We start from the raw sequence: 24814 nt of genomic DNA on the forward strand, positions 1-24814 counted from the left end.
ATTGACAATTATAAACTGTTCGGTTCTTATGAGATTTGAAGGTTTATGAAACAAGTTAAATAAGATGATTGTAAACCGTCAATTTTAATGTTGATTTAATAAATAAATGTGAGGTTATGTAGCCGATATAGTATTGTTTTATTATGTATAACTGAGTGTGAATGCACCGTTTTTTTTTTTTTTATAGTCGGGTTTGAACTCCGAACCTTATATATATTATACATTTTTTTTTTTAACAATAAAAAATGGAACTTATATTAACAAGCCAAGGGCTCTCCCTAGTACAAGGTGTACCAAGGGATTCCAAAAAAATTACAGATATACAAAGTCAATCAAGAGTTAGCCAAGACCTAAACAATCCAAGGGTCTTGACCACCACAAATCAGAACCAAAAACAAAAACGGCATGACCAAAAACAAAAAATTACATATATTATACATTGTTCCTACTAACTGAGCTAAACTCATTACACCTTTAAATCTTATCAACATTGATTTGATTATATACGAGTATTCAAATCTTTATATCCTTGAAATATAGGTATATATGACCATTTTTATGGTTTGGTAGGGACTGTTTGAGATAACTAGATACCATCCCACTTTTTTTTCTTCCCTTCTTGAGATAGATAGGCAGGTAGAAGAAAAAAAAAAATTAGTTCTCGAAAGATTAGAAGACTCTTTATTTTGAACATTTAAAAAACGGTATGAATTACTCCCCTCCTTCTAAAATTATGTGTTCTTTTTCCTAACTTTTTTATTTTAGTAAATGATATATTTTTTATCATTAAAATCAACATTATTAATCATTTATTTAATAATCGTATAAAACTCAAGCAGAACACCTAATATGAGACGCAAGCATGGCAATGGGGCGCGGTGGGGACAAGTTATACATTCTCTATCCATCCCCGATTCTTATATACTTACATGTTACCCTACATATACCCAACAAGGATGACAAATTGAATCTCATCCCTATCCCGGACGGATTCAGGTATCTCGGCCCAAACCCGACCTTGGGGGTGTGCAAGTAGCTCAACCAAACTGGACCTCCAAAAGCTATGGCCCTAAAAAAAAATTAAGTCTAATACCCACACCCCACTTAAATTAAAAAAAATATATATATATATATGTTACTTCTTTTTCTTTCTTCACGTTTGAGTTTTTTCTAGACTCTAGTTCTCCTTTGTGGACATAAATCTGATGCAATCAAACATTCTCCAATTTGTATAATCACTTAATCATTTAATTTGAAAAACTATTTCATTAAAAGAATCACAACAATCATTTCTTTTTTGCATACACCATTCGTTTTCCCCTTTCCCACAATGGAAGAGTGACAAATCCAAACGACGCCGTTAGATAAATTTCACCTCTCTTTCAAGTTAGGTAAATTGAACTTAAAACTTTGAGGAGTAGCACACTCCAAGGATCAAAGCCAAGGCCACAAAACCTCCCAAAATATGTTTTTGTAAGGAAAAACCTCCCAAAATGTGTTAGAATTCATTTAAACGTTAATTCTACCATAAAATAATTATACTTTTGGTCATAAAGTATAATTATTATTATTATTTTTGTTAAAAAAAATAATAATTACACTTTGGATTAAGCATTAAATAGAATATTGAGTAAATTACACTCCCCTCCCCTGAAATATACTTGAATTACACTTCCCTTTTCTGAAAGAAACTTGAATTACACTCCCCTAAATTCTTATGTTAAAATATACACTCTCATCACTTGCAATGTAAAATTTATACTCCCCTCCCTCATAAGATGCTTGAATTACAACCCCCTCCCTTAATAATTAAAAATGCTCTACACTTTAATCTATTTAACATAAATAAATATTTTTATGATATATTTTAATTTTGAACCACCATTTAAAAAAATCATTTCTTTATAATTTAAATATCAATGATAATTAAATTTTAATATTTTTCTATTGATTTTATAATTTAGAGTATAAAATTAACTTTTAAATAACCCTAATTTGATGTCTTTAGTCATTTTTTACATATTTTAATTTTATTTTGGGTTGTTTCATTTTATAATAGGGTTTAAAACTACATGATCATGAAACTGTGAATAAAGCATAGTGAAAAATATGTATTTAATTTTTTGTTATATTAAAATAGACCTATAATACAATTTTTTTCGAAGTGTGGTAGATTATTATTATTTTTGCTAGATTATTATAAATAAAAAAATATTGATGGAGTAAAGTGTAGATTTTATTATAAGAGGGGAGGAGAATGTAATTCAAGCTTCTCTTAGGAGAGGGGTGTGAAAAGTTTGATAATATGTTTTGAATAAGAGAGGAGGAGATTGTATATTTTAACCTAAGAGGGGAGGTGAGTGTAATTCAAGCATCTTAGAGGGGAGAAAAGTGTAATTTACTCTAAAATATTCATACGGTAAAGTAAACTTTTTTTTTTTTTTGGTACGTGAAGGATCAAAGTTATATATTGATAAGTGCTAGAAAGTTGTATTTTAAATGATATATTTTAGGCACTTTTGTTACTTGTTTTGCAAGTTATTGAGGGAAAAGCCAAGAGATAAGTGATTATTGCCCTTTTACGCTTTATCTATCTTACTTCACCAATTTGTGCAGGATTCGAACTCAAGACATCAATCAAAGAGAAGAAAATGGAAAAAAGTACAAAAAGGCCGAAAAATGAGATCACTCGCCTCCAACTCGCCATGGCAAGCAGAAAAGGCGAGCAATTCCAGAAAGCAACAAAGATTACACGCCACCAACTCACAATGGCGAGTGGAAGGCGAGCAAACTCGCCATGGCGAGTGGAATGACTCGCGAGGCGAGCTAGGGCGGTTTAGCCTCTCACAGCTGACGTGGCACAAACCCAATGGCGAAGGAACCTCAACTCGCCATGGCGAATGAATGAGCTCGCGAGGCGAGTTGATGCAGAGTCAAAATTCTATAAATAGCCCACTCAACCATTTCATTGATATACTTAGTTTTTTCTCAGAGTTTTCCATAGCTTTTCATTTTACAATATTTCTAGAGAGAGAGATAGGGCTTGTTCTTCATAGAGTGAGAGTGATAGAGAGTGGATTCTTCATCTTTTGTTGAGAAATCACAAGTTGTAATGAATCTTTCTTCTTCAATTCATTCTTGCAAGGCTTCCATGACAGTGAGTAGCTAAATCTCCTTTGTTGGGATTAGAGGTACTTGATCTTAGCTTAACATGTAATCTTTTGATCTATAAATATATGGTTCTAGCATTTGATTTGATATTGATGTTATTCTTGCACTTTAATCTTTATCTTTGATTTAATTGTGATTGAGAAATACTTTTGAATCTAGGTTTAGAATAACCATCTATCAAAACATAGGTTCTAGACATGGAATCGATGTTTTGATAATCACTTTGTGTATCCAAACCTAAAGCTTTCTTATCATTCAATAGATTGAGAAATCATCGATTGAACGATAAGATCGACTCTTGAATCATTCAATGGTTTGAGACATCGACGATTGAATGATACAATTGATTTCACAATATTGTTTGGACACGAATAGTGTTGTCGAGGAATACGTGATAATATCAAAGAAAAGCTAGAATCCATGTATGGTCATTAGGTTATGTGTGACGCTTGATCAAGGAACTCTAATCCTAACAAGTGTTACGCCCTATTAATCTCAATTTTATCATTTGCAATTTAGTTACTAAAACAAATAACCAATTATCTTTTAACTTGGAATGATATTTGGTGTCGAACGGTCCGCGATATCGCACTAGTCCCCGAGGAGACGATATAAATACTTATAATTGTTTGATGCAATAATACTACATCATATATTCAGGGGATAAAATCAAGTTAATAGAGTATTTAAATAAATTATTCTACCATTTATTAATTCCATACTATTGTTTTTTTGTCCTAGTGAGGTTAGCTCAATTGGTATCGACAATGCATAATATATGCAAGATTCAGGGTTCAGACCCCGACCACCACGAAAATAAAATACAAAATTTCGCAAGTTATATATTATCATATTCTTTACTAAAAAATAAATAGATTATAAATATTTGGTCTAAAAATAAATCATCATTATAAAAGAAGTTTATTTTTTAGGGCCATTATAAAAAAGTTATACACCTTTTCATCGTTCTTCTAAATAAATTGTTCTCTAGTGCTGCAATTAATATTATTTTTTTTGTTTGAAAAGTTGTGCTGCAATTAATATTAGTTATAACATTCCTTATTATTTTGTCAAAAAAAAATTCCTTATTATAATTACTAAAAAACAAAACATTCCCAAAAAATTAAAAATATTATAAAAAATAATTAAATATTTAAATAAATTATTCTGTTAATTAATTCTATTAATGAAATATATTATTTTGGCAAGTTATAAATTATATATATCCTGGTCAAAAAATATTAATCTTTATAAAAAAATTATACACCTTTTCCTCATTCTTTTATGTAAATTCTTGTCTACTGCTGCAATTAATATTATTTATAACATTCCTTATTATAATTTTCTTTTTGCAAGTTAATAAATGATCATTATTCTGGTAAAAAAAAAAACATTCTTTACAAAAAATTATACACCTTTTCACACCATCATTCTTCTATATAAATGCTCTCTTGTGCTGTAATAAATATAAGTTGACAATTCTTTGTTTTCGACCAAACTAAGTTGATTTTGAATTTGAGAAAAGAGTAAGATTTTGATCATCATGGCAACTAGATACTTACACTTTACAACATTAGTTCTTGCCGTAAGCATCTTAGTGGTAGGAATTTCTGGTCAATTTGAATGTGGTGGTGACTTGAATGGCATTGTATATCATTGTAAACCTTTTGTCTTAAAGGATGGGCCAACTTTGCCACCATCAGATTTATGTTGTAATGCATTGAACGGTGTTGATGTCTCATGTTACTGCCAATATGTGACTCCTCGTCTTATGCAAAATATCAGCATTGACAAAGCTTTGAATGTAGCTCGAAATTGCGAATTGCAAGATATTCCTACAGGCAAATGTGGAAGTAAGTTAATATTTTTAAAGAGCTTAATAGAGTAAATTATACACACACTAATCAGTTGGTTATTGAATAATATTATAAACTGTATGATTTTTAATCCAAAAGAAAGATTGATTTATTATATATATTAATTTATATTAATTTCTTTGTACAATGCTAATCATGTTTAGTATAACTGTGACTCTTTCAGGTTATAATCCTCCTCCTACTTCTCCAAAGGCTTGATGCAAAAATTTGGGCTGGGCGCATGCAACTTATATACATGAATAAAATAAAATAAAACATGACATGTATTCTAAAAGAAAAGCATGATGTACATGCGTCTTCTTAATTACTGATTTATGCTCTCTCTCCCTTTGATATGTATTTTTATTTTTATGAGTTCAATGATGTAATCTCAGTGCTATGAAATAGATTTGATAATAATACTCAAGCTATGGATCAATTGAACTCGGTTTGAGAGAATACAACCATTTTTTACAATATTATGAGGGGAAGAGTAAGAATATCAAAACTTATCTTTCAAACCATTAAAAAAATCAGTATTTAACACCATGTTAAATTTAACCAATTTCCCCACTCCTTAGTTATTAATATTTACCTCATTGATAACTACAACAGTATAAATAACAGACCCAACAAGGTGCATCAATTGCAATTCATTTATTTTTATTGGGTCCGAGGATCTAATGCATTTCATTAAAAATCAACGAGACAATCCAATATACCAATATAAGGTTGAGAATACGCGTTATATATTGCCACTTTTGCCAGATTATGAACAACTATATTAACTTCTCTTCTAAAGAACTCAATATAAGAGTTATTAAAAACGACAATAAAATGCTATGAGATTTAGATAAAATAGAACCTAAAGAGATTGACCATGCACTGCTCCGTTGAAAAAGTCTACTACATTTTTAGAGTAAAGAGTAAATATAATTTGTTTAAACCCCGACTCTTTCATCCATTTAATAGAAGCCAACAATCCCACAATGTCTCCCACATTAATCTCCATTATTGGCCGAACCACCACCTTTTTGCTCTCATGAAAATCCCAAACTCATCGTGAACACATGATATGCCTATTCTCACTTTGTTTTGAGGCTCAGAGAACGACGCATCAATGTTGCATCTAACAAAGCTCGATGGAGACCGCTGCCATCTCTTTAAAACCTGAGGTTGTTGCTAATGTTGAGTGTGCCTGTCCATTGCTGATGTTTAGTTATTAGAATGAAGGGTATTTTGGCAGTTAGTCTTACATAGACACAATTGCAATTAAAATTATTTGGACACACAAAACAATGAAAGAAATTAAAAGATATAAATAAGTTAGTCATATCATCCAACTTCATTAAACCATTTTCTCTTTAAAAAAACATTTGTGAGTGTGTCCAATTTTTTTTATTTAGGTTTGTCTTTAAGCAAATATTTCTCGTATTTTGGATAGTTAAGAGTGTTTATAGGGGTACAAGTACAATCGCAAGGGTGTATAATTTAATTATAAATAAATATAGACCAACTCTTTTATTTGTATAGAAGTAATTCCTCACACTCATTCAACTCTTTATTTTTTCTCTATCTATCTCTTTTTATCACATCACTTAATTCCTTTGAAGTGGTGAGTCTTATTGAAAAAACTCAAGTTCCATATCAGATAGATAAGACTTTTGATAAGAGTTTATAACGAGGAGACACTTCTCACCTTTAGAATTTGGTTAAATCTAAAAAAACTCATATGCATCAATCAAAAAATAAAGTTCATATGTAGTCTAATTAAACTAGATTTATTTATACCCTGTTTTATGATAATTTTTTTCTATTTAAATATTAATTTATTATTGAAGAATGCTAAGAAGACATTTTGTGACACACATTCTTTATTGGTCGAAATTTATATGGGTTCAACCAAATTTATATAAGACATAATTTGATGAGTGAGTGATATGAATTTCACCAAATAAAGTTGTTAAATAAATAAATAAAACGTAAAAATAATAATTGAAGAGAAAAATAGAAAATATGAATCTGGATTATATTCATTATCCGACCAAGAGTAACTCTGTTTCAGCTAAAGTTGATTTTGCTGCCATGGAGCTCTGTACTCGAACCTTCACAACTACTTCTCTTCCTTTCAACCCTTCTTTCTCTCTTCCTTCTTCTTCTTCTTCTTCTTCTTCAATTTCTCTTCATCTTCATTCCAATACTACTCTTAAACCCTTCAAATTCAATCTCTCATCTTCTTTCATTCAACCATCTCTTTATCATCACACTTCTTCTCCCTTCACTGTCTCAGCTTCTTCTTCTTCTTCAGTTGAACTTTTCCCAGAAAATGACCGTCTTCCTGCTCAATTGAAGGTCACTGAAACAAAGGAATCCAATTCCAGAGTATGTCTTACTTTTTTTTTTTTTTTTACTTTATTTCAGTTTTATTTTATGCTGCATTGTTTCAATTTGATTTTTGGATTTTACAAGAACATGTAATGGCGGAAAAAAAGAGACAAGAAATTTCTTCATGTTATAGACCAAAATGTTATCTATTTATACATGGAACATCTATCTAGTGTTGCTTGTCCTAGAGGGAAATTACTTTATTTCCTGATTTTCAGTTTGTGATTTGAAAATAATTTGCTATGTTATTTTAATTATTTATGAAAATCTATATTAAAACAATCAATAGTGTACACATATAACATTTCTTTATGTTATTCAATGGCTTCCATGAAAATGTGTTGGTATAAGTTTGTGCTAGTATCATTAATCAACTACAAATGAAACTCTTAAAATAAGACAATGCTAAGGTATTCATATTACTGAATATATATTTATGATATCTTGCAGGTTACATTGCATGTGGAGGTTCCATCACTTGTATGCGAGGACTGTTATGAAAGGGTCCTAGTTGAGTTTACAAAGTTCGCCAAGGTATTATTCATTTATGCTTACATTATGTTTATAGTATTATATAATATATCTTTCTCGTATTCAATCCAAACAGAATTCATTCAGGAAATTGTTTTTGTCTGCGAATAGAGTAATATTTATGCAGTCTTTCATTAGTAGTTAATAATTTCTGGTATCTAAATTGGAGGTTATAACCAGTCTGTCATACAAAATTTGAGGTTACTAAATTTTACAATCTTAAGATTTTTACCCTACCATATCATATACAAGTTTACTATTTCACCCTCTTTTAAGAAAACATGCTGCTTATAAGTTATAGTAATATGAGCTAATTTAACATTGTTTTACATCAACAGGTACCTGGATTTCGTCCTGGAAAAAAGATCCCGGAAAGTATTCTTGTTGGTTATGTGGGGAGTAAAAATGTTCAAAAGGCTACGATCGAATCAATATTGAGGAGGACACTTTCACACGCTGTAACAGCAGTATGTTGTAATCTGGTTTCCGTTTTCTCATTTCTGATGTCCTTGCGTTCTTTCTTGTTGTTAGCTTTTTAGACAATGTTGGGTTCACTCTGCTTATTTGCAATTATATCCGTGAGTGAAGTCCATGATAGTAAAATTTGTGTGAGATATATCTGTGAGCCTTTTAGACAATGTTGTACTAGAAATATGTTTGTTGGTCCATGCACATTGCACTAACACACACTGATAATCAACCATTCCACATTATCGAAGTCCATGATAGTAAATTTGTGTTAGATATATTTGCCAATGAAATGCCTTTAACACGGCGACTTGTTACTGATCAAAATATTTAATAATAATGATAATTATTTATTATAATTTTTCCGATCGTTTGTCCGAAGTTATTACTAAAAAAAGTGGATTATTGGATCAAGTAATATTTTGATCTTTCACTTGAACATCTCATAATCAATTTTGTTTTATAGGTTACTGGAAGGGCTTTGCAGGATTCTATACGTATAGTTACTAAATTTTCTGATATGGAGGATACCTATTCTTCTCTCGGATATCTTAGGTAATCAATAGGTTACTATTTGAAATTCATTTTCAGTGACGCTCATCTCTTCCTCCTTTTTTTTTGAGTCCGTTATACCAAAACTATCTACACTCATAAAATAGAGAAAAGGAAGATCATAATGAAGAATGCTCACATTATCAGCCGATGACTTCTACATTGCAGATTATATTAATTACTCTCGCTTATTTCACCTTTTCAGATATGATGTGAGTGTTGATGTTGCACCAGAAATCAAATGGATTTCTGATGATGCATACAAAAACTTGAAGGTTGTTGTTGAGATAGACAATGAAATAGATGCTCACATAGCATCTGAAAAAGAATTTAGACGGCGTTACAAGTCAGCCGGTGTACTGAAAGTTGTTACTGATAGAGGACTACAGGTGATTCGATTTAATCTGTACCAGTCAACTAACTGACACTGATTTTCTTTTCCATTTTTAATGTGGTTGCTTATGCTATTCATTTCAAACCTACGTGAGTCATTTTATTCGTAACGTTTTCAAGTTTTACCAAACATGTGTTCAGAATCTATCCATATTTCCTCATGAACATGAATGTATTATATTTAGTCGCAGGCTCACAGCAAACTGTCTTCGTATGAATACCATTTCCTTTTATATGTATTTTATAATTTATACATCATCTTGATAATTATTGTGCGTATTTAATTTTACAGGTCGGTGATGTTGTTGTACTTGACATCTCAGCAACGACCGTTGATCAAGAATCAAATATCAAAAATATTCCTTCTGCTGAAAGTAAAGGTAGGTGATATGCTTGCAAAATGATATTTAACTGATTTGTGATAGCAGTTATTTTGGGGCGATATATCATGATCATTTTTTCATCAAACATTATACTACATATGCAGGATTCAATTTTGATACAGAGGATAGTGAAATATTAGTACCAGGTTTCCTTGATTCTATAATTGGAATTGGTCGAGGCGAAACAAAGTCATTCCCCCTTGTTTTTCCTGAAACATGGAAGCAGGAAAATCTCCAAGGTGTTCATGCTCAGTTTACTGTAAGTTTCTAATGCCGAATCAAAAGATTAATTATTTTAAAAACACGAGCCAGCATAGTAGTTTTTCTTTTGGTTTTATAAGATACCAACTTGTTCACCAACATGTATAGTTTATGGATTTTTGCTATAATTTTCTTGGGCCTTTGATCTGTGTTTGTGTATGCACACGAGCCCATTGAACGTTAACTGAGCAACTAATTGAGCTTCTCTTTCATTTCTAACAGGTTGAGTGCAAAGAACTTTTTTACAGAGATTTACCAGAGCTAGATGATTCTATTGCTGATAAGCTTATCCCTGGATGTACCACAGTGCAACAGGTGACATTTTCTCCCTCAAGTGCAATTGTCATAGTAAAGTGTAAACTGAAGAATTATTATATTTGTTGAATTGCAAGTAAAATTCTCCAGCATGAATTTCCAGGTCAAAGACTTATTGTTAGAAAGATTCCAAGAGATAGAGCAAACAGCTAGGGAACAAGCAACTGATAATGCTATATTAGATCAGATTTCTAAGGTAACATTACATCATTAGGTAACAGTATTAAATTGAATCTGTCTTGTCTTCCAGATTAGAATGTACCTCGCAACATCTTTTTCGATATGCATGCTTCTTTTACCTTGTGCATAATGATGTGTTTCTGACATGAACACACTTGAGTATTTTCTTTCTTTCTTTCTTTCTTTCTTTTTCTGGTAGGTATATATTCATATTATCATTCTTCAGTTTCTGTAACTTTTTCGCTTAGTATTCATATTGTCATTTCAGATGGTGGAAGTTGATATACCTCAATCCTTGTTTGATGAACAAGGTAGACAGCTATATGGATCCAGCCTATTAGAAATGCAGGTATTGATTCAAGTAGGAACATTCTTTGGCCAATCAGAAAACTTGGATTCCAACATTTAAAGGAAAAAAAAAAATCTCTCTCAGGCGCACACATTTATTTACTAGTTCTTATTTGGCACCATCGTAATGATGCAGACAAAAATAAAACTAAGTGAGCAGCAGCTGGCTACTCTATCAAGTCCAAAGGCCGTGAATGAATATCTTGAGCATCATAGGGAAAATATTACAAATTTGATCAAACAGAACCTGGCAGTTGGTGACATATATAAGCGTGAAAATATGCAGGTATACTTGTCTGAGTAAGATATGTATTCTATACAAATAGTTACTCAGGTCTTACTGACAACAAATATTTCCCATTGCCAAAAGATGATATGAGTGTATTAGTGCCACTCAGTTTAATCTGATTGAGAAATAACATTTGTTTTGCATATCACATTATTTATTATTAAACTGTCTAGTCTATTTTGTAAATTATTTGGCTTATTAGAATAATATATGTTGTTCTCTAGCTTCCTACTGAAGACATCGTCAAAGAGGTTGAGAATTCCATTGCTGAATTCAAACGTCAAAAACAAGAATACGACGAGGAACGTGTAAAGGAACAGGTTTGCACCTTACTTTTGAATTTGCTTACTGTTATTTTGTTTTTAAATTTTTGTTTTGGCTGCTTAATCATTGCATTTATGCATATCCGAAATAAAAAATATTATGAACCGTTTTTAAAATGGACAATGTAGGGATATAAACACTTTCTACTTGCATAGTATTTTTTTCTTTTGAAACAGCAAAAAGAGATGTATATTCTAAATAATGGAATATAAAGGATACTAAAACCCAAATACAAACTAAGAACAAGGGCTATCCAAAAGGATTGCATGGTATCTTCATTAACAAAAGTCACTTCATTTTGTAGGAAATGATAGTTAGGTTGCATTTTTCAATTTTAAGGTGGAAATCTGTGTCTTGAACTTCTCTCTTTCCTAATTTAAAGATTGATTGATATGATCTATTTGAACTTTCTTCAAGGTTCAAGAAATACTAGAAGGAGCTAAGGTGCTAGAGTGGTTGAGAGAACATGCAGAAGTTCAGTATATAACAATATGAGAGACAAGCACCGGCCAAACAAATTAGGAAAGTGAGATTGCAGATCCATTTAAAGAGTTTTCTTTCGGCCAATGTAAGTTTTAAGAAATTAAACAATTCTTGATTGAATTTTGTAGAAAGAACATTAAGAATAGAAATATGTGTTACAAGTGATGATAAATCTTTTCTTGAAAGTAGAAAGCGGTAACAAAAACAGTAGGAAATAGTACAGAAAATCCTACAAAGAGCTCCATTTGCAGCCACCCATTCCATGCTAGCAAGAAGTTACAGATTCTATTTAAAACCTCAAATCTTTCCAACAACTATGTATGCATCGAAAAACACCGATATATTTCTCGCCACACACATGCTTAAAATGTCAATGTCAATCCCAAAATGGAAATAAGCAATGTGATATTCAAGGATCTCTGTACTCACTTCCAAATATACTCAGCAGTTAAAAAAGAGTGGCCTCAAAAAGATTCTTTATCAATCTTCATCATTTGTAACACCAATTGAAGCATGCTTGATAGAATGTACATAGTGAACTTGTCATGTATGCATTAATTGCCTTTCATGTAATATCTGCCCAAGTCTTGTATAAAGAGCCAGCTGCTCCTCAAAACCAAGGTCCCTCATTATCTACACGATAAATATAAAACAAAATTATTCCCAACCTATGTAACACAAACACTTATGACTAAAGTGTGTTTGGTGTCCGAGACTGACACATATAGTTTACATTCAATTTCTTCCATTTTTAAATTATTATCAGTGTCAGACGTGTATGTGTTAGTCTTTCAGAGTTCAAAACGAAACATTTGATTGTTTGGTCTCTGGAATGTCCAGGGTGAATGAAAAGTATCATGTGGAAACAAAATCCTTTAATTTTTACATGATTGAAAACTATACAATAAATTGTTTAAACAAAAAAACTCACCTGGTCCAAAAGTACATCAATGGTATAGTCATGGGGGACAATAAATGACTGATGGTAAATGTAAACAAAAACTGCCATCACCATCTGAAAAATATGCAACACTTGTCTTAATAAATACTATAAAAATATGAAAAGAACTGTGTCCTGAGTTAAATCATTTCCTGTTAAGATTCAAACTAAGGATTATTCTAGTACAAAACAAATATATCTATGTGCAAACCTGGCAGTCCATTCTGTCAGTAAATCCACCATGTCCAGGTATACTGTCACCAAAGTCCTGGATTCATTGTGAGAGATTAATGCTATATTTGGAAGTTTTAAAGTGAAAGGTGAAAAGCATATGATTGCAAACTCAACCCCTACTATAAAGATCAAGAACATACCTTGATTTTAAAAGCTCTTTTGAAACCGCTAGCGAAAAATCCTCCGAATGGTGCTATGATGGATGCAAATAGTCCTAGCCACAAGGCATGCCACTGTACTGGCAAAACTGCGATCTCTTTCTCAGGAATCTACAAAATGTTGCAAGATGAAAAAATTAATATTTAAAGTTGTAAAATTATCATAAAGATCAAAATATGAATGCTAATCGCGTCAACAGAAAGATTCATCACTTACCCAATGAGAAACAAATCCTGGCATTGGAATGTACTCTGGCTTAAAAATTGGGTCAGGGTCACACTCAAGCCAACCAGTTGATAAATCCTGAATTTATTGCACCATAGATTATCAACAAACATTAGGAGCAAAAATCAAATATGTCCTCTTAATCTTATATGACTTCACTCAATCAAAGTTGTTACCTTCCTTGGACATGTTAACCAATTGAAGCGTCCCAAAAAGTTTGCAAACTGCTCAAATAATGGGAAATCAATTATATTTCCAGTTTGTTATTGCAATATCTTATCAAATAGTTTGCTTTCATGGTGCATTATGTATCACTAATTGATTCTTACCGTAAATGCCGCAATCATAGTTGCAACAGATGCTCCAATAAAACCTTCCCATGTTTTCTTTGGAGATAACTTGATCAGAGGTGTTTTCCCAAAGAAGAAACCAAAGAAATATGCAGCAACATCATTCATAGCAATTAGAGATGCAGGGAAAAGAAACCTTCAAAATAATGTTAACATCTTCTATTATAATCATAATTGAAAGCATGAAGAATATAATGGTTAGCAGTGACAAAGAAATTAACAGTAACAGAATGAATTAATATGTATCAGAAGTCATGTTACCAGAAAATTCCTTGAAATATATTAGCTACCGTGAATGCAGACTGTGTAAACACGACAATAAGTATCATATGTGTCCATGCATACTGGCCAAATTGATATTTGTAGTATCTCTTCTTTAATGAAAGAATAAACCATACAAAACCTGAAACCATACATGAAAAGATTTACTCAGAAATGAATTTATTATACTATAGGGAAAAACCTGAAATCATACAAGTAAAACACATTTACTAGTACTAACCTGCAATATATAAGAAGTAACATATAACCATCTGATACTTGATGAGGTTGCTGACAAGTCTATAGAAAAATTTATCTGATGTCACTGTATTCACAAGGTGTTGACTGAGAATACGGCCGTATACGTATAGCATCGCCGTGAAGAAAAAATGCCTGGACATTGTTGTCTTCAAATCTTATATTTTCTTTTGTGAATTAAACATCATGAATTGAATATTTAGAAATTGTATTATGATTAATAAATAATGATGCTTACCAATTCAAGAGCTTAAACTTGGGGAGACGTTTATCTTGACTAGCTATTCTCAATAGATTGAAGAGCTCACTAGCCATAAATATTTGGATAACAACCACCATAGCCCAGATGTAAAGATGACCCATATATATGATAAGTGAGACAAATGCTAGCATCCATAGAGATGAATATGCACGTATCCACATTGATCTGTATTTATATTTATCATTTACAAGTAAAATGGCTCCATTTGATTTGCTTATTTCAGGAGGAAACTGATACAGAAAAAAAAGGTAGAACCGTCAAAATACCGAAATTAATCATCTCAACTTACGATATTCAATATATGAATCACCTCTCCGTACATATGATTTGAATGTATTTGGTAACATAGAAAGATACATGTTAACATTACGACACTAACCTCATTTGAGCGTCTTCTTTGCCGAAAATTTGGAGTTTTTGGTGAAATACAGCTATTATCTGAATTCAAATCTCTCATTGTTGAATTGATGATATAAAGTTCAAATATTTGTTGAGGTGTTATACATGCATGGAGACTGAGAACTCCCCTGAGACTTCAAATGGGAAAAGATTATATATTGAATTACCTTCATTCATGTGAACTTAGTACTCCTAATGAATATTTCAATCACTTTGGTAAATTAAATTGATATCCAAAATAAACTTTTGAACATATCTACTCAAAGAATTGCCTAATGCCTCCTGAAATTAGTATTAGAATGTTATTATTAAGAGTCACAAATGTACAAATAGTATTAAACACATCTGTGACTGTAAGCAACATATAATTAAATCTACATTAGAATGTATCATTGAGAGTCACAAATGTACAAAATTAACCATAACATTTTTTCCCTTGTGTTAAAAAAAAAATGTATTCAAAAATTAATGGGATCCAAATTAACTCTAAGAATGAAACTGTAGAAATGAAAAAGAGTATACGTACTTGGAGAAATTCCTTGCTAGCTAGCACGGTGTAGAGATAGAAAATGAGAAAAAAGATGAAGGAACGTTGAAGATGAGGTTGTGTAATTGGATGTGGATTTGCTATGTTTGAGGAAAACTAAACAAGAATAACAGAAAACATGCAAGGACAAGAACAAGACATATGAGAGAGAACTTTAACTAACTACGAGAGATACGTGAAAGTCTTCATTGACCAATCAAGGCCCCTCACCTCACTCAAACTCTATTATATAAAGTTTTTTTTTTTTTTTTTTTTTAAGGTCTACTCCCTCCGTATGATTTTAATTGTCCTTTTAAAGTTGTGCTACTTATTTTTTGGTCAAATAGTTTAATGTTATAATTTCACCATTTTAAAGTAAATAAGTGGAAAATTTGGAAATTTTAATCACCAACTCCTGCATATATAATATAGTCTTTGTCTTGAAGAGAGAGCAACAACTGAAATTACAATAGGACATGCCACAAAAGAGGATTTGGTCTGAGAATGTGAATCCTAGAAAAGACTTTAAGTTCAAAAACTATACATGCGAAAGGGATTTACATTTACTTTTCGTCAATGGCACTAGTGGAGCTCGCACTGGCGGGACTCTAATGTGAAACATGCATCCAAGTTCCACAAATAGTGTTGCGTAGCAAATGTGAATTAGATAAGAAGTCCTATCATTGATGAAAAAGTTAATGATGAGCAATATATAAGTGAAAAGAACCATAAATCCAATCATTGTGTTTGTCTCAAGGTTACCATCAACAATCATGGGAAAATGAAGTTAGGAATTTAACACGAGGAGTGCTAGCAACACTCTCTTTTGAACACTCTATCTAACACTCACTATTTTATTGGGTAAAATCAATGTAAGACCTACACTTTGGAAATGAAACTTACATAAAGTGGTGGGACATACATTGATTTCACTCAATAAAAGAGTGAGTGCTAGAGAGAGTGCTCAAAAGAGAGTGTTGTTAGCATTCCTCATTTAACATTATCATGTTTGATAAAAATTGTTCTCAAATAGTATTATTTATTTGGGAAATGTTAACCAGTGCCCCGGGGACACCGGTTAACACAACTCTATTTATTTTTAAGATTAAAATGTTCAAGCAACTTCCTTTTTTTTTTTTTTTTTCTTATTTCTATTTTATATTTGAGTTAAATAAGTTTTTCGTCCCAATCTACCAAAAAAAAAAGTTTTTCATCCTTATAAATATAATAAATTTTGATTTTAGTCCCTAAAAAATAAAATGAGATGTTTTCATCCTCTCAATTTTTTTTATTTTAGTTTTGGCCCCTAATGGATTTAATTTTGACATTTTTTAAACATAATATGAATATTATAAAAGTTGAACATAATAAACGGACATAATATAGATACATCTTGATTAGAAAAAAAATTATAATCTCTACATTCATATATAAACATAAATTGATCATTAAGGACCAAAACTAAAATAATTTTTTTTGTGAGGATAAAAACATTCTATTTTATTTTTTAGGGACTAAAATCAAAATTCGTTATATTTATAGGGATGAAAAAATTATTTAACCCTTTATATTTTCAACTAAATAATTTTTTAAAAAATGCTCTTAAGAATATGAAAATTTTACCTAACAAATTTGTGGAAATAATATTTTTCGTAATAGAATTCTTAGGAAAGCTAATTTCAGAAACAAATTTTTGGAACAAAGCGGCAATGCGGTTCCAACACTTTTCGGCAGAGTCGTCGATCACAATAAGTATGGAATTAAGGATGTTTTGTGAGACATTTGCATATATCAATGTTATATGTAAAGGAAGTGGTTCCAACGATGAAGATGATGAAGAGGGGAGATAATTTGTAGTATGAATTTAGAGTTTATGGATCGAGAAAGTTGATACCATATAAATCTGTAATTATCTGATTTCTGATTTATGAAAAATATACAACTATTGTCATTTGTCAATCCTATTTTAGAAACTAAACAATTGCTCCTTCAAAAAAACTAAACAATTGCTAATGAATTGCTAACAAATATTTACAAATCACTTGTCAAAAAAAAATATTTACAAATCAAACATGTATACGATGAATATAAACATATTCCAATAATAAAACCGTGATATAAACATGTCAAATATTTGTAGTTTTATGTTAATTAGAGTTCAACTCACTTAATGGTTACTTTTTTTTTTTTAGGGGATAATGATTACTTTTAGCTAGATGTGGATTATCTACATGCTGCCCTCGTGGATATAGTAAATTAATGTTGATTATGTTAGCCAAGACGGTCACTTGAACGATCCCCTAAAAACAATGGTCACTTGTAGGATGATTGGAAAATTAATAATTGAAATATACATATGCATGTGACTGCCTAAGAAATTGGGCATAATTGGCCGGTCAAGGCATGCAGCTATGCAAATTCTGAAATTCATTGAGAAATTCTTAGATTGGAACGTAAGTAACATGTCAGCATTTACAAACGATCAATAAAAACATTAAACCTCATTTAATTTATTAAAAAAATATATAAAAAAAAATAAAGATGAAACTTGTCCTCCGTATTGCTTGCTATTCTTCCGCCATTATTTTGAGGAATTGTTTCCACATGGCAAAGTTTTTTTTTTTTTTTAAGAAGTTAAAATGGAATATATTACTGAAGCCTGGAAAGTTCAGCATAAGAAGTACAAAAATCCTAGCTGAAAGAGTATCAAATTACAACCTCAAAACAAAGGGTAACAAAATAAAAAGATCAAATGACAAACCACCCCATTACAGATAAATGCTCAGACAAGGTAAAAAGTTCAACCACCACAAATGGTAGGAAAAAGTAAAACTAGGACGGTTCGCTTTCAGCCACCAGTATGATTGAAGTTTAATTTTATCTAGTAATTGATGGAACGAGGCCTCTTTTTGATGAAAGACCCGAGCGTTTCTTTCTATCCAAATAACCCACACACAAGAAAGCCATATGAGATTAAAAGCTGAGCGGTTGCTTTTGGAAAACCCACCTAAGGTGCCAAATTGATACAAATGATCTGACACATGTTCAGGAAACACTATGTGGAACCTAAGTCAGTGAGAAATACCATACCACAGTTTACCAAAGAAATCACAAGAGAAAAATAAGTGTTTTGCGTCTTCCAGCATGCCACATCCGCCCACACAAAACTGAGCATTTGATTGTAAAATTTGTCTTTTAACTAAATTGTCTATTGTTGGTAATCTATTACACAACAGACGCCAAGCAAAAAGACTGACTTTTAAAGGCACTTCCTTATTCCAAATTTCAGTTATGTGATCAGCTGCCAAGTTGTTATTTGTTGATGACAACAAGTGGTTATAAGCACTTGTGACGTATTTGTTGGATGCATGTAAATGTCAAATCCACCTGTCAGAATGATTAGACTGCAAAACAATATTAGTTAAGAAATCACAATACTCCCGCACCTTCTCCTCCTCCCAAGCTAACAACCGACGCCGCCACTTCCAAGCTTCACCCTCCTCTCCCCACCCAAGTGAATACATTTCAGCCACCGTTGCCATTTTATTAGTAGCAAGATCAAAAAGGCGACTGAAACTATTTTTTAAAACCATGCCATCAATCCAAGGATCCAATGGCAAAGTTAATATATGACATTGAGGATATTAATTCTCAAATTTTAATGTGTTGAATTCAATAGGTTCTGAAGTTAGTGACATAATAAGGTTTGATTTTAAGTAAAATCACCGAAGTCCTTCACACACATGAAAGTTTACAGTTACCAATCTGATGTAGTTTTTTTCTTCTTCTGTTTTTTGTGATTAATCTGATTCAGTTTCTATTATTGCAAACCAATCATAATACTTGCTAAAAACAATGTAGAAGAAGATTAGTAATAAGAGCAAGCAAATTTCTCAAAATAATGGCGGAAGAGCAAGCAAAACGGAGGACACGTTTCATCTTTATTTTATTCTCTATTTTTTTAATAAATTAAATGAGGTGTAATCTTTTTATTGGTTGTTTGTAAATGCTGACATGTTACTTACGTTCCCATCCAAGAATTTTTCTAAATTATTATTCCCTCTGTCGAGGCCACATGTAGCATGGCATCGCTCAACCTACATGTAGCATGGCGGAGAGTCGTGGTCTGTTTTTTATTTTTATTTTTTTTACAATAATCTATTCTTAGTCATTGGTAATCTCTTAAATTACATAGGCATTTTGCATTAAATTTTTTAAAATTTGGGTTTCACGATCCGTTAAACCGCTGTTATCACATTATATTGTTATTTGACCATTAAGATCACACTTTAGATGTCAAATGTTAGATATGATAAATGTGTAAAGAGATCCACACATTGAATATGATAAGTGGTGTAAATATGTCAAATCAACCTATAGAGGGTTAGCATACGTCAGACTAAACCATTTTTATTTTTATTTTTAAAAAAAAAACGGTGTTAATATGTTAGATCGGCCTATAGTGGTTTATCATACGTCAGACCCAAATTAGACTAGATTTTTTTTAAGAGAAAATAAAGAAGGATAAGACTTTTTATTTTATTATAACAAATTATATTATTAAAGGAAGTGGATGTTGAGATTAAATTATAAATTTGTTGATTTTTATAGCAATTTAAATTTATTAATCCGTCTATATTAGTTTTTTTTTTTGCAATTTTAGATCTGTTAATAAAAATTAGAATTGAAAGTTAAATTTTTTAATTCATTAGTTTTTTTTTGTTACATATATATTTAATCTCATTAATGTATTAGTTTATTGGTCTATTTTGAGCATAATTCAAGTTATTTATTAAATATGTTCATATAAATGAGACATTGAATAAACTAATAGGTCATATCGGATTTTCAAACGACTAAACTCGTGCATAAAATTTAGGCTTAAATATGTTTTTGGTTCCTGTAAATATATCAACTTTTCGTTTTAGTCCCTCTAAAATTTTCCTTCAACTTTTAGTCCCTAAAAAATTTTCCATCTTCACTTTTGATCCCTCTTTTAAAGTAAACTCATATGTAGGATTTATATTTTTGAATAAAATTTTGCAGAAAAACTCATAATATTATACGAATCTCTACAAAAAAAAAAATTAGAATTTTTGAACAAAACATGAATTTTTATATGTTTTATGATTAAAAATTCATAATTAATTTATGTTTGGTTAAAAAACTCTAATTTTTTGGACGATTTTTTTTTACAATATTCTACACATTTCTGCATAATTTCATTAAAAAAATACAAAAATTAACTTAAAAATAGGGACCAAAAGTAGTGATTGAAATTTTATAGGGACTAAAAGTTGAAAGAAAATTTTAGAAGGACTAAAACGAAAAATTGATATATTTATAGGGACCAAAAACATATTTATATGACAAACTTCATGTCAAATTTAGACCTTCATTTTTTGACAAATTAGACTTAGGTCATACAACGTCTGTCCAACTTATTTCCACTTGTAGAAATAATAAGACCATAACATAAGTTTATAAGTGATATATTTCTTTAATTTTTTTTTATTTTTTATAAATGATATTGTCCATATATTACAAGTTAAGTTTGTTGAATTTAATTAAACCCAAATCAAATACTAAAAAAATTGTTATAAGAGCATCTATATTGGAAGGGTCTTTACCATTTAAGACCCGGTATCTAATAGGTACCTTCAATGTGGAAAAAAAATTGGAGGTCTCTTAAGACCCAATGTCTAACTTAATACCCCCAATCTTAAGTGGACCCCACACCACTTTTCAATAAAATAATCATTATTTGAGTTGTTTTTGTTGTTTTTCATTAATAAATAATTATTAGTGAGACCTATTTAGACCTTTTGATAGAGGATGTCCATTGTAGTGGTTGAGTACCTATTAGTTACAATTATTTAAAAATAAAAAATAAATTATGTGTCCATGTGGAACCCATTTAAGACCTCAAATATGAGGGTCTCCATTGTAATAAGCAAATGATCATCATATTATTAAAGAAAGTAGGTACTTCAGTTGTGCATTTTATTAATTGTATTTGATTCGATGTGTCCCTTTTTCCTTTTCTTTTTCAATTTTGTTTCAATAATGTTGAGAACTCTACATTTGTTTTTTGTCTTTCGGTTAGCAAGGTGTAGACTTGTATTCTTAACAATAATAATATATGAACACCTCTAAATTTCACAGACACATTCAACATTAATTTTGTCTCGATCTCTTTCTTTCCATTATCACAAACATATTACTATATAGTACTACCACTTTATTCTTTATTACAAAGTGTATACGTCCATAACTCATAAGGGGTGTGTACACAAAATATTTTCTTATATTTAAGTAGTTGGGCATTGATTGCATTGTATATCACATGAGGTAGGAGTTAATCATTTTTTAGCTTTGAAGAACTCTTACAGATTAAGAAAAGTAGCAATTGAGGCATACTCTTGGAACGAACATGAGAAATAACATTGTTTTTCAGAGGAGAAATTTTTAAGGAAGCCGTGTTGGTGGAGAACATTAAATTTATGTCTTGATCATGGGTTAATGAGGGGGAAAACGTAATCGTTGTAAAGAACATATATTTTTTTTTTATATTGTTGTAAAGAACATATCTTAAACATGCTCAATACCACCACCAATTATACTAAGTTATCAGTACTGAACTAATATACTAAAAAAGAAGGCAGATCTAATTAATGATGAAGGGTTTTCTCGTGAGACCTTAAAAAGATGGCGGCTTTTATTATTTTGCTAACCAATTGAGAGGTTGGATCATTAAAAGGATCTATGTAATATTTGTACGTTTCTAACTAAAATGTAGGCATGCATGCACCTTTATTTATTTACATAATTGATTCTTTATATATTAACAAGCATATCTCAGTTTGATGATTTGATCCAATCACTATAGTCATGATTATCAACACTTAACCAGACATTATTAATAATAATAATAATAATAATAATAAAGCAATAATTGTTACATACTGATCTTGTTTTCCAACTTTGTAGTATACCATATAATTTTCAATACATTACTAAATTGAGAAAAGAACTTGTACCAAAAATATATATATAGAATAATTGATGAAGGAAGTAGGAGTATTATTTAAGTGTGACTGTGTGAGTCTCCTATATATAGATGCATATAATAATAAGTTTGGTAAAAAACTGAAATGTAGGCCATAAATCCCAACATCAACAATGATACATGATATATGCATTTCCCGTCCATGATCATCATATATATAAAAAAATTATTGTAATAATGGAATATGCTTACGTAGAATCACAAGACAAGTAATGGTTGAAAGGAAAATGATATAAAAGGAAAATGTAAACATGTTAATGTCGCAAAAGCTTATATATATCACACACACACTTAAGAGACAAAAAATATAGGTGGCAACAAAGGATGGTGTCATTACTCATTTGGACATAAACGTGTTTGATTCGTGATGACACCCAACTCCTGACCGTGACCTTTGTCTTTATCTGCTCTTCCTTTTTTTTTTTTCTTCTTATTATGCTTTTCCTTTTTCTTTCATTTGCATTTTTCCCTCAATTAATTAATAATAATAAATTAGAAAAAGATTTTTAATGACCCTGTCTTTTTGTTGTATTACAGTACTGTCCTTTTGAAAATTCTTGAACGATACTCCTCCTGCTCCACGTTCTTATGCTGTGCCCATATATATCCCAGCAGGTCCAACACACTCCCTACTTAGTTTTTCTTTAGGGGAATCTTTACTTAATTTGTCTCAACTCTAAAATCATAAATTATTGTTTTAACAAACAAATTTATAATATTTTTGTCTTCAAATTTGTAGTTTAATTCACTTTCAAATTAATTTACCCAAACAAAATTATTTTATCTTCAAATCACTTCAAACTATAGGGAAATGTTAACTAGCCCCCATAAACTAGTTAAGAAATTATAAAAAGAAATAATTTTTAAAAATTGTGTATTTTATTTTTTAAAATTTGTAAAAATATTGCTTTTAATGCTAATTTTGCATTTTCTTTTTATTTTTAGTTGCTTATTTAGTGCCTCAAAAACACTGGTTAACATGATATTAAATTATAATCAATTCATTCAAAATCAAACATACACCAATGCTATACTTGGTTGGGTGTTGGAGTATTCTTTCTTGTGTTCCAAGACTTAAAAAACTTGAAAATATAGAAGCTCGAGTTTGGAGCATTAACCAAACGCAAGGTGGGGGAATTTTCCAACTTGATTCCATTCGAGTTTAGTCTTCCTTTGCTCTTCTCTTTATTCTTCAATATACAAAAGTTGGAAATATCATCTATAGGTGTATTTTCCTAAAAATAAATCATTTATAAATTTAATATGTCGTTTTTTTATAAAAGAAAAAAATTGTAATGTGTAAACTTATTCATGACTCATCGAACACGTGGTTAAACTGACACATGGTATCAAATGTTTTTTTTTAAGGCATCATGGTATCAGTTTGATTTTATTTTTATCCCTAAATGTAAAGCCCTTTTCAAATTTCTAGATGCATTTATTTATTTATTTTCCTAAACATACCCCTAATTAATACTACTATCTTGTCTTTAAATATGAAAAGTCAAATTTAATACACATACAAACAAAGGACAATTTCGTAATATTAATACACAAAACATACATGTTAATTACCTTGACAACTTTTATTAAGAAATATGAAAAAGACAATGGATGCCTACATTAAGAGTGTGTTTAGTTCAGCTTCTACACCTCTTAAAAGCACTTATGTAGCTTCAAAAGTGAAAACTTGCAATTCCAACATGTTTGGTTCAGCTTATCAAAATCAATTCTCATCTCCAAAAGCAATTCTGGATGAAGCTACAATTCCTAGCTTTTGAGTTAGCTATAATCAATTCTCCAATAAATTTTATATTTTGATTATTACAACCTATTATTCTCCTTTATTGCCCTTTATCAATTCTCCTTCTTTTTGCCTTGTATTTAATTTGATGAACCAAATTTAATCAGAAAACATAACAAACCAAATTACCCCCATAAAATATTTATGGTCAAATTACCAAGTTTTGGATTTTCCTTTACGGTGTTTCCTTTCAAATTTACTGTATTTTTTTTACCTTTCTTTTACGCTCTATTTTTTCATTTTTGGCAACTAACTCTAGTATTATTTAACTTTAATATATTTTATCAAAAAATATAAAATATATGAACAAATATTATTTAAATTAAAATTGGTTTAATGATCGTATTTAAAAAAAAAAATTAATATAGAAATTTTATTTATTTAGAAT

At 30.5% G+C, this 24814-nt stretch overlaps 3 protein-coding genes across 3 annotated transcripts; 2 read left to right on the forward strand and 1 right to left on the reverse strand.

The window, feature by feature from the left end:
• The first annotated feature begins 4714 nt into the window (after positions 1–4714).
• LOC11428864 (putative lipid-transfer protein DIR1) lies at positions 4715–5246 on the forward strand. Its single transcript, XM_003617592.3, has 2 exons — positions 4715–5024; positions 5212–5246. The coding sequence occupies exons 1-2, from the start codon at positions 4715–4717 to the stop codon at positions 5244–5246; spliced, it is 345 nt and encodes a 114-aa protein (XP_003617640.3).
• Positions 5247–7007: 1761 nt separating this feature from the next.
• LOC11427367 (trigger factor-like protein TIG, Chloroplastic) lies at positions 7008–12104 on the forward strand. Its single transcript, XM_003617593.4, has 13 exons — positions 7008–7409; positions 7863–7946; positions 8282–8410; positions 8878–8966; positions 9169–9352; positions 9649–9736; positions 9844–9998; positions 10223–10315; positions 10419–10511; positions 10764–10844; positions 10980–11129; positions 11357–11452; positions 11874–12104. The coding sequence occupies exons 1-13, from the start codon at positions 7044–7046 to the stop codon at positions 11949–11951; spliced, it is 1686 nt and encodes a 561-aa protein (XP_003617641.1). The 5' UTR covers positions 7008–7043; the 3' UTR covers positions 11952–12104.
• A 160-nt stretch (positions 12105–12264) lies between these two features.
• On the reverse strand, positions 12265–15750 carry LOC11433052 (phosphatidate cytidylyltransferase 1). The gene is made up of 12 exons (XM_003617594.3): positions 15554–15750; positions 15008–15161; positions 14605–14858; positions 14350–14501; positions 14109–14250; positions 13827–13983; positions 13674–13721; positions 13489–13575; positions 13254–13382; positions 13091–13147; positions 12871–12954; positions 12265–12572 (listed from the first exon to the last, which is right to left on the reverse strand). Exons 2-12 carry the CDS (start codon positions 15083–15085, stop codon positions 12483–12485), a joined length of 1278 nt encoding a protein of 425 aa, XP_003617642.1. The 5' UTR covers positions 15086–15161; positions 15554–15750; the 3' UTR covers positions 12265–12482.
• Between the last annotated feature and the right edge of the window lie 9064 nt (positions 15751–24814).

The sequence above is a fragment of the Medicago truncatula genome, chromosome 5 (genome assembly GCF_003473485.1).
Source record: "Medicago truncatula cultivar Jemalong A17 chromosome 5, MtrunA17r5.0-ANR, whole genome shotgun sequence".
Lineage (NCBI taxonomy): Eukaryota > Viridiplantae > Streptophyta > Magnoliopsida > Fabales > Fabaceae > Medicago > Medicago truncatula.

What these genes read in the sequence shown, in the direction of transcription:
- LOC11428864 (XM_003617592.3), top strand. Translation starts at nt 4,715, where the DNA reads ATGGCAACTAGATACTTACACTTTACAACATTAGTTCTTGCCGTAAGC. An exon ending in TCCTACAGGCAAATGTGGAA is followed by an intron (nt 5,025 to 5,211) that starts GTAAGTTAATAT and finishes TGACTCTTTCAG; the next exon opens with GTTATAATCCTCCTCCTACT.
- LOC11427367 (XM_003617593.4), top strand. Translation starts at nt 7,044, where the DNA reads ATGAATCTGGATTATATTCATTATCCGACCAAGAGTAACTCTGTTTCA. An exon ending in GATGTACCACAGTGCAACAG is followed by an intron (nt 10,316 to 10,418) that starts GTGACATTTTCT and finishes ATGAATTTCCAG; the next exon opens with GTCAAAGACTTATTGTTAGA. An exon ending in TATTAGATCAGATTTCTAAG is followed by an intron (nt 10,512 to 10,763) that starts GTAACATTACAT and finishes TTGTCATTTCAG; the next exon opens with ATGGTGGAAGTTGATATACC.
- LOC11433052 (XM_003617594.3), bottom strand. Translation starts at nt 15,085, where the DNA reads ATGAGAGATTTGAATTCAGATAATAGCTGTATTTCACCAAAAACTCCA. An exon ending in AAGTTTAAGCTCTTGAATTG is followed by an intron (nt 14,502 to 14,604) that starts GTAAGCATCATT and finishes AACAATGTCCAG; the next exon opens with GCATTTTTTCTTCACGGCGA. An exon ending in CAGGATTTGTTTCTCATTGG is followed by an intron (nt 13,383 to 13,488) that starts GTAAGTGATGAA and finishes AACATTTTGTAG; the next exon opens with ATTCCTGAGAAAGAGATCGC.